Source organism: Urocitellus parryii, chromosome 8, assembly GCF_045843805.1.
Source record: "Urocitellus parryii isolate mUroPar1 chromosome 8, mUroPar1.hap1, whole genome shotgun sequence".
Lineage (NCBI taxonomy): Eukaryota > Metazoa > Chordata > Mammalia > Rodentia > Sciuridae > Urocitellus > Urocitellus parryii.
In genome coordinates this window covers 12620214-12629015 of record NC_135538.1, presented here as the reverse complement: position 1 = coordinate 12629015, position 8802 = coordinate 12620214, and the positions used below count along the sequence as shown (strand labels likewise).

General features: G+C 52.8%; 2 protein-coding genes across 2 annotated transcripts; one reads left to right on the top strand and one right to left on the bottom strand.

The window, feature by feature from the left end:
• Positions 1–236: 236 nt before the first annotated feature.
• LOC144256651 (sperm motility kinase-like) lies at positions 237–1727 on the bottom strand. Its single transcript, XM_077802016.1, has one exon. The coding sequence runs from the start codon at positions 1725–1727 to the stop codon at positions 237–239; it is 1491 nt and encodes a 496-aa protein (XP_077658142.1).
• Positions 1728–5185: 3458 nt separating this feature from the next.
• LOC144256650 (sperm motility kinase-like) lies at positions 5186–6676 on the top strand. Its single transcript, XM_077802015.1, has one exon. The coding sequence runs from the start codon at positions 5186–5188 to the stop codon at positions 6674–6676; it is 1491 nt and encodes a 496-aa protein (XP_077658141.1).
• The last annotated feature ends 2126 nt before the right edge of the window (positions 6677–8802 follow it).

Genomic DNA, 8802 nt, shown 5'->3' with positions numbered 1-8802 from the left:
ATGTTAGGATCCAATTTGAAACCAATTTTATTAAGAAACATCTGAGAAGAACGTGGGAGAGGAGAGAGGGGCAGGGCGAAGTGTCCCAGCAGGGCGAAGTGTCCCAGGCAGAACAGTCTCTGAGGTCTTCCGCAGGTGGGGGCAGAGGAGAGATGGCCGTCCGCTGGCGCTGTCTGTCTGTCTGGCTCTCCACTTCCTTGGAGGCAGGCCTTCTGTGGGTGTGGCACGTCTCTTCTCTATGACATTGGAACCACTTTTTTGCTGACACGTGGCACACAGCAGCAGCACAGGGCTCGGACACAGGCAGCAATCCTGCTCCTCACCCGTTTCCAGCCATTGGTGTGGCCAGGGCCTGGCCTCGGGGCTGTGTCCTGGGAGGAGGAGCTGCTGTGTGCCCTGGACCACCAGCCGAGGACCCTGGAGGGCTTGGGCCTGGGGAAGCCAGAGTCGGACTGGGAGCAGCTGCGGAGAGTGGGGGCCCCTGCAGGCGGGCAGCCCAGAGGAATGGCAGGCAGGCTGCCACCCCTGATGCCCCTGTGCCCTGGCCGTTGGGCGTACTTGGGCAGGGGATACTCAGAGGGCAAGGGGAAGGTGCCCAGGTCAGGCTGGCTGGCGCTCCTCTGTGGGAGGACAGGGACTTGGGAGAGATTCTCGGGGTGCTGGCGAGGCCTAAGCCACTGAGGCACAGGCTTCCCCTGGAAGGCGCTCCCTACCCCCTGGCCTTGCTGGTGCTTCAGGATGAGGTACGTCGCCATCACCATATCGAACTTCCTCTTGGCCAGAGACACCCAGGTTTGGTAGGGATCAAAACCCATGTCGAACAGCATGGTCAGGATGGCGGGGTCTGGGCGTGTGGGGAGGGCCTGGCTAGAAGGATGGGGTGCACACGGCTCACCCTGCCGCAGCCATGGGTGCTGCAGGATCTGCTTCAGGGTGGGTCGCTTCTTGGGTTTCAAGACCAGGATCTGGCGGATGAGCCTTCGTGCTTTGACCGGAACAGAGCTGGGCACCTGGAACCTTCCCAGAAGGATCCTCAGCAGCATCTCCTGAGGGGTGTCCCCCCTGAATGGGAGGCTCCCCGTCAACATAAAATAGAGAGTGACGCCCAGGCTCCAGATGTCCGCTGAGGGGCCCTCATACTCTTGCTCCAGGACAATTTCTGGGGCGATGTAAGCCAGAGTACCCCATAAGTCATTCAACTTCTGCCCGGCCGTGAACCTGGCGCTGAGGCCGAAGTCAATGAGTTTCACCTGTCCTCTGGCATCCATCATGATGTTCGCTGGCTTCACGTCTCTGTGCATGATGCCCTTGTCGTGGCAGTGGCCCAGGGCACACACGATCTGCCTGAAGAGTCTGCAGGCCTCCTCCTGCGGCATGCCACCAGGTGGGATGCGCTCAAGTAGCTGTCCCCCACCCGCATGCTCCATCACCATGTACAGGTTTTCCCTGGTCCTGATCACCTGGAAGAGCTGGATCACGTTGGGGTGCTCCAGGCTCTCCAACATTAGAGCTTCGGAGAGGTCCGAGATGTCCTGCGTCTCCGTCTTCAGGACTTTCACTGCCACCTCTGCCCCCGTGATGCGATGGCGGGCCAGGTGGACCTGGCCAAACTCGCCATGCCCGATGGCCCTCAGGACCTCATACTGGTCCAGGAAGCCTGGCTCCTGCCAGGAGCCTGGCCCCCACAACGCTACTCTAGACTGACTACTCTTGCTAACCATGGACATCCTGAGCAGGAACACCCACTAAGGATGCTAGCTAAAAAAAAAAAAAAAAAAAAAAAAAAAAAAAAAAAAAAAAAAAAGAAAAAAAACCAAAACAACAAATCAAAATCAAAAACCAAAACCAGACAAAATAAAAAACCCAAATCAAAAAACCAATATCCACAGACCACAACCACCGACCGCCAACCACCAAATGCACTAACTACCTGGGAGTCCGACAGGTCACCACCAAGAGCTTCCTGTACTTGTGGACAAAGCCCAGCCTCAGCCACCCCCTTATATACCGGCTGTTTGAGATTCCTCACAATGGCTCCTTGTGAGGTCAGCGCTAGAAATGGCCCCGTCATGGCTGGACACAGCCCCAGTGGTCCTCTCCCTATGGGGCCTCCAGAACTTTTTCCATTTTCAGAATAAGAATAGAAAAGGACTCCAGATGTTTTTTGCTTCAGTGGGGTGTGGAGACTGATGTTTGCTTGTTTAGAAGTCAACATTTGTACACTAGTGCCATGGAGTTGTCACTTCAAGTCTCCACATTTCTACTGACTTTGGGCTTTGGAAGACCTTGTCCTATCTGCACTCAAGGCATTCAATTCCTCTCTCTTCGTAGAATTACCATCAAAAGTGTGGTAGCCCCTCATCCACCTGTGATACCGCCACAGAAAGCTCTGTCCCCTGACATACTCTAGGCTCAGTCTTCACACCTATGGGGTTGGGAGGGAGGAAGGCCACCTCATCCTTTCCCCAGATGGTCCTCATAAGACCTCCTCTTAGAAGCCCTGGAAGGCAAGAGACTTGATAGATTCAAAGTGAGAAAGGACAAAACGTGGAAGCCAGGAATCCTACAAAGGCAAAGGTGTCCTTCCCAAAGAGGGAAGAAATGGAGGGATCCCTCATGCTGCTGGAGCAAAATACCTTAGACTGGGCAATTTATCACAGGACTTACTTCTCCTGGTTCTGTAGACTGGCAAGTTCAAGAACAAAGCACTTTGTTGATGACTCCACACATGATGGGAGGGGCAGAGGATTTAACTGGATCCCTCAATCACCTTTCTTTATAAATTCTGGGCAATAATCTGGAGAAAAAATCCTGACGGATATAAATAAGTGATAAAGTGTCAAAACAAGGTGCCAAGCTAGGCACTGACTGTGTGCTACTTGTCCTCAGGTAGGAGTGTGTCAGGATTTATGTCTCTATGTGCAGTGAACAACCTGGAGAGAGAAGCAGATTGTGAAGCTGAGGGACAATGCTGGGTGCACCTGCACAACATTTGCATCTTTAACCATGACTATGGCTACCAAAAAAAATAATAACTGCTTTTAAATATAATTGCTTCTGCTCTGGGAGCATGATGTGGACTCCCACTTGCCAGGCCTCAGGAGCCAGAGAGTCCTTCCCTCCCTACCACCCTCCTTGCCCATCTGCCTGTGCCCCAGCTCTGCTCTAGGTGGGACCCAAGCTGTGCAGGTGCTTTCTCTCCACAGAGTCCCTTTCTATCTCAGCTGATTCTCTGCTTTCTGGTAACAGAGCTGGCCCTGGTGTGGGTGGCACAGGCTGGATGGAAGGAGTGTGGCTCTTTCCTTTCCTCCTGGCACTGCTGGCCCTGAGAACGCTTTTCAAGGCCTCCTTCCCAGTGTGAGTATCTCAGGCCTGCCCTCCTTGAATGAATGATTCCATCTCTGTCTCCCTGACCTCGTCGGATCTATCTTCCATCTCACAGAGCCACAGCCTCCTCTGTGGCACCTTCCTGGCAGGTACACTGTGTCCCTGGGCCATAGTTGCTCAGTGTAACTGCAGCTGTGATGTTTTTGAGGCAGCTGAAGTCCAGATTGCTGGTGGAAGTGATAAGTCCTGTGTTAGCTTCTCAAAACACTCCCTCTCCCTGCCTTTACACCCAGGGACGTGCTGCTTGACCTCCAGGAGGCATGTCCCCCATCGGGCCACCCCTACCATACATAGATTGACAGGACTGTGAAGCCCAGAGGACTCACTTGGCCATGTTCACTTTGGCAAAGTTTGAGCACTGAAGATTTTCTAATAGACAAACCGGGAGTCATAGTGAACAATGTGGGACCTCGAGGTTTGTTTTCTCCAGAATGCAAAACCTTTGCTCTTCTGGGGAGCTAGGCAGGTACCTCAGTGGTACAGAGTTTCCTGACATGTGTGAGGTCCTGGGTGAAATCAGCAGGATGCCCCTCATAAAAAAAATAAAAGAAAGGTGATTGAGGATCCAGTTAAATCCTCTGCCATTCCCATCATGTGAGGAGTCATCAACAAAGTGCTTTGTGGGCTGGGGATGTGGCTCAAACGGGTGCGCGCTCGTCTGGCATGCGTGCGGCCTGGGTTCGATCCTCAGCACCACATACCAACAAAGATGTTGTGTCCGCTGAAAACTGAAAAATAAATACTAAAAAAATTCTCTCTCTCTCTCTCTCTCTCTCTCTCTCTCTCTCTCTCTCTAAAAAACAAACAAAAAAACAAAACAAAACAAAAAAAAACAAAGTGCTTTGTTCTTGAACTTGCCAGTCTACAGAACCAGGAGAAGTAAGTCCTGTTCATAAATTGCCCAGTCTAAGGTATTTTGCTCCAGCAGCATGAGGGATCCCTCCATTTCTTCCCTCTTTGGGAAGGACACCTTTGCCTTTGTAGGATTCCTGGCTTCCACGTTTTGTCCTTTCTCACTTTGAATCTATCAAGTCTCTTGCCTTCCAGGGCTTCTAAGAGGAGGTCTTATGAGGACCATCTGGGGAAAGGATGAGGTGGCCTTCCTCCCTCCCAACCCCATAGGTGTGAAGACTGAGCCTAGAGTATGTCAGGGGACAGAGCTTTCTGTGGCGGTATCACAGGTGGATGAGGGGCTACCACACTTTTGATGGTAATTCTACGAAGAGAGAGGAATTGAATGCCTTGAGTGCAGATAGGACAAGGTCTTCCAAAGCCCAAAGTCAGTAGAAATGTGGAGACTTGAAGTGACAACTCCATGGCACTAGTGTACAAATGTTGACTTCTAAACAAGCAAACATCAGTCTCCACACCCCACTGAAGCAAAAAACATCTGGAGTCCTTTTCTATTCTTATTCTGAAAATGGAAAAAGTTCTGGAGGCCCCATAGGGAGAGGACCACTGGGGCTGTGTCCAGCCATGACGGGGCCATTTCTAGCGCTGACCTCACAAGGAGCCATTGTGAGGAATCTCAAACAGCCGGTATATAAGGGGGTGGCTGAGGCTGGGCTTTGTCCACAAGTACAGGAAGCTCTTGGTGGTGACCTGTCGGACTCCCAGGTAGTTAGTGCATTTGGTGGTTGGCGGTCGGTGGTTGTGGTCTGTGGATATTGGTTTTTTGATTTGGGTTTTTTATTTTGTCTGGTTTTGGTTTTTGATTTTGATTTGTTGTTTTGGTTTTTTTTTTTTTTTTTTTTTTTTTTTTTTTAGCTAGCATCCTTAGTGGGTGTTCCTGCTCAGGATGTCCATGGTTAGCAAGAGTAGTCAGTCTAGAGTAGCGTTGTGGGGGCCGGGCTCCTGGCAGGAGCCAGGCTTCCTGGACCAGTATGAGGTCCTGAGGGCCATCGGGCATGGCGAGTTTGGCCAGGTCCACCTGGCCCGCCATCGCATCACGGGGGCAGAGGTGGCAGTGAAAGTCCTGAAGACGGAGACGCAGGACATCTCGGACCTCTCCGAAGCTCTAATGTTGGAGAGCCTGGAGCACCCCAACGTGATCCAGCTCTTCCAGGTGATCAGGACCAGGGAAAACCTGTACATGGTGATGGAGCATGCGGGTGGGGGACAGCTACTTGAGCGCATCCCACCTGGTGGCATGCCGCAGGAGGAGGCCTGCAGACTCTTCAGGCAGATCGTGTGTGCCCTGGGCCACTGCCACGACAAGGGCATCATGCACAGAGACGTGAAGCCAGCGAACATCATGATGGATGCCAGAGGACAGGTGAAACTCATTGACTTCGGCCTCAGCGCCAGGTTCACGGCCGGGCAGAAGTTGAATGACTTATGGGGTACTCTGGCTTACATCGCCCCAGAAATTGTCCTGGAGCAAGAGTATGAGGGCCCCTCAGCGGACATCTGGAGCCTGGGCGTCACTCTCTATTTTATGTTGACGGGGAGCCTCCCATTCAGGGGGGACACCCCTCAGGAGATGCTGCTGAGGATCCTTCTGGGAAGGTTCCAGGTGCCCAGCTCTGTTCCGGTCAAAGCACGAAGGCTCATCCGCCAGATCCTGGTCTTGAAACCCAAGAAGCGACCCACCCTGAAGCAGATCCTGCAGCACCCATGGCTGCGGCAGGGTGAGCCGTGTGCACCCCATCCTTCTAGCCAGGCCCTCCCCACACGCCCAGACCCCGCCATCCTGACCATGCTGTTCGACATGGGTTTTGATCCCTACCAAACCTGGGTGTCTCTGGCCAAGAGGAAGTTCGATATGGTGATGGCGACGTACCTCATCCTGAAGCACCAGCAAGGCCAGGGGGTAGGGAGCGCCTTCCAGGGGAAGCCTGTGCCTCAGTGGCTTAGGCCTCGCCAGCACCCCGAGAATCTCTCCCAAGTCCCTGTCCTCCCACAGAGGAGCGCCAGCCAGCCTGACCTGGGCACCTTCCCCTTGCCCTCTGAGTATCCCCTGCCCAAGTACGCCCAACGGCCAGGGCACAGGGGCATCAGGGGTGGCAGCCTGCCTGCCATTCCTCTGGGCTGCCCGCCTGCAGGGGCCCCCACTCTCCGCAGCTGCTCCCAGTCCGACTCTGGCTTCCCCAGGCCCAAGCCCTCCAGGGTCCTCGGCTGGTGGTCCAGGGCACACAGCAGCTCCTCCTCCCAGGACACAGCCCCGAGGCCAGGCCCTGGCCACACCAATGGCTGGAAACGGGTGAGGAGCAGGATTGCTGCCTGTGTCCGAGCCCTGTGCTGCTGCTGTGTGCCACGTGTCAGCAAAAAAGTGGTTCCAATGTCATAGAGAAGAGACGTGCCACACCCACAGAAGGCCTGCCTCCAAGGAAGTGGAGAGCCAGACAGACAGACAGCGCCAGCGGACGGCCATCTCTCCTCTGCCCCCACCTGCGGAAGACCTCAGAGACTGTTCTGCCTGGGACACTTCGCCCTGCTGGGACACTTCGCCCTGCCCCTCTCTCCTCTCCCACGTTCTTCTCAGATGTTTCTTAATAAAATTGGTTTCAAATTGGATCCTAACATTTTGTTCCAAAGATTAAATTGTAGGCTGATGAAAAGAAAGGTGGGGCCTCAGGCTGAGGGCAGGGCCACAGGGTCCAACCGGCCATCGTCTCCCAGGCCTGACCTCTGTGCCTCCCTCTTCAGTGCAGGTAGAGACTCACTGGCCTTGAGCCCTCATGGAGCATTTGGTCGCTGTGAGCTGGTTCAGACAGATTTGTTCTACACTGGCTCTCCCTTGGAGCCAGTGTAGACATGACTTTTACTTGGTGACCTTGGCCAGGAGGAGTCCCTACCTGAGCATTGTCCACAGGGTGGGTGGCAACTGTTGGAGAAATCACCTCTGCAAAGACCTGGGGGACCCCAGTGCTCTATGGCATCGTCATCATGATACTGTGTGCAGGGAAGGGAGATGGGACAGCGGGCAGGGCGGGCCTGCCTGAGGGGTCCTGGGCAGGGTGAAGGGACTCAGCACAGGGACAAAGGAGGACGGTGTTAAGAGAACAGTGGAAAGCATTGCCAGTGCCGGGAAGGAGAGACGCAAGGGACGGTGCACCCAGGCACGCGTGTGCTCACCTGGCATGGCGGGGTCCTCTGTCACTGCCCCATTGGGAAGCATTCTTGGTGACTCCAGTGGTCCATGGCATGCCTGGTCACTTCCTTGGTGACTAGAGGGCCTCTGGAAGATAAGGCTGGGATCCCCTATCTTCTCACAGTGGCCTGATGTTTGGGGAGGAATCAGCCCCATCTGTGGGATGGGCCAACTCCTAGCTGCTCACAGTCCTTGTTTTGTAGTCCTAACCAGGAGCTCAAAGAGTGCCCATATGGAGACACCCAGTCTACGCAGGGATTATTAAGTTCAATGAGGCACCTGGATGGCCCTAATCAGATGTGAGCCATGTCTTTTATCTGGCAGAGGAAATCCGGGCACAGACTCCCAGAATTACCACTATGAGGATCAGGCAGGCAGTCCATCTGCAAGCTCAGAGGCCTCAGTGGCCACCCGCCCTCACCACACTGGCTGACAGATGCAGGCCCCCAAAATGTGAGTAAATGCTGAGCTCCCCTGGTTTTATGGTGGGTGTTGCCTTCAGTCTACAGGCCTGGAGAAGTTGAGTCCTGCTAATAAATTACCCAGAGTGAAGTACTTTGCTGTAGCAGCATGAAGACTCCCAGTTATCTGGAATGACTCCCCCTGTGGGAAGGACCCTTTTGCCTGAGGTTCCATGGTTTTTCCTTTATCACTTTGAATCTACCAACCCACTGTTTATTGCATTCCAGGGCTTCTAAGGAGAAATCTATGAGGACCCTAGTGGAAATGATGATGCCCCTTCACTCTCAACCTATAGTTTTGAAAACTGTGCTGTACATTTTCTCAGTGAAGAGCATTCCATTGTACCATCATAAGTTTGGTGAGGTGTTACCATACTTTTGATAACTCTTTGAATAAAAAAGGAATTGAATGCCTTGAGTGCAGGTAGGTAGGGTCTTCCAAAGCCCAAAATAAGTAGAAATTTTGAGACTTGAAATGACAAGTCCTTTGCACTAGTGCACAAATAACAATTTCTTTTTTTTAATTTATTTTTAGTTTTAGGTGGACCCAATACCTTTATTTTTACATGGTGCTGAGAATCAAACGCAGTGCCTCATACATGCTAGGCAAGTGCTCTACCACTTAGAAATGGTAAATTTCTAAACAAGTGAATATCAGTCTCTACACCCCACTGAAGCAAACAACTTCTTGAGTCCTTTTCTATTCTTATTCTGAAAATAGAAAATGGCCCCAGAGAGAGAGGACCACTGGGGCTATGTCCAGGCATGACTGAGCCATTTCTAGCTCTGACCTCACAACAAAGCATTGTGGGAAAATCTCAAAGAGTAGGTGTATGTAGATGGCTGAGTTTTTTGTCCATA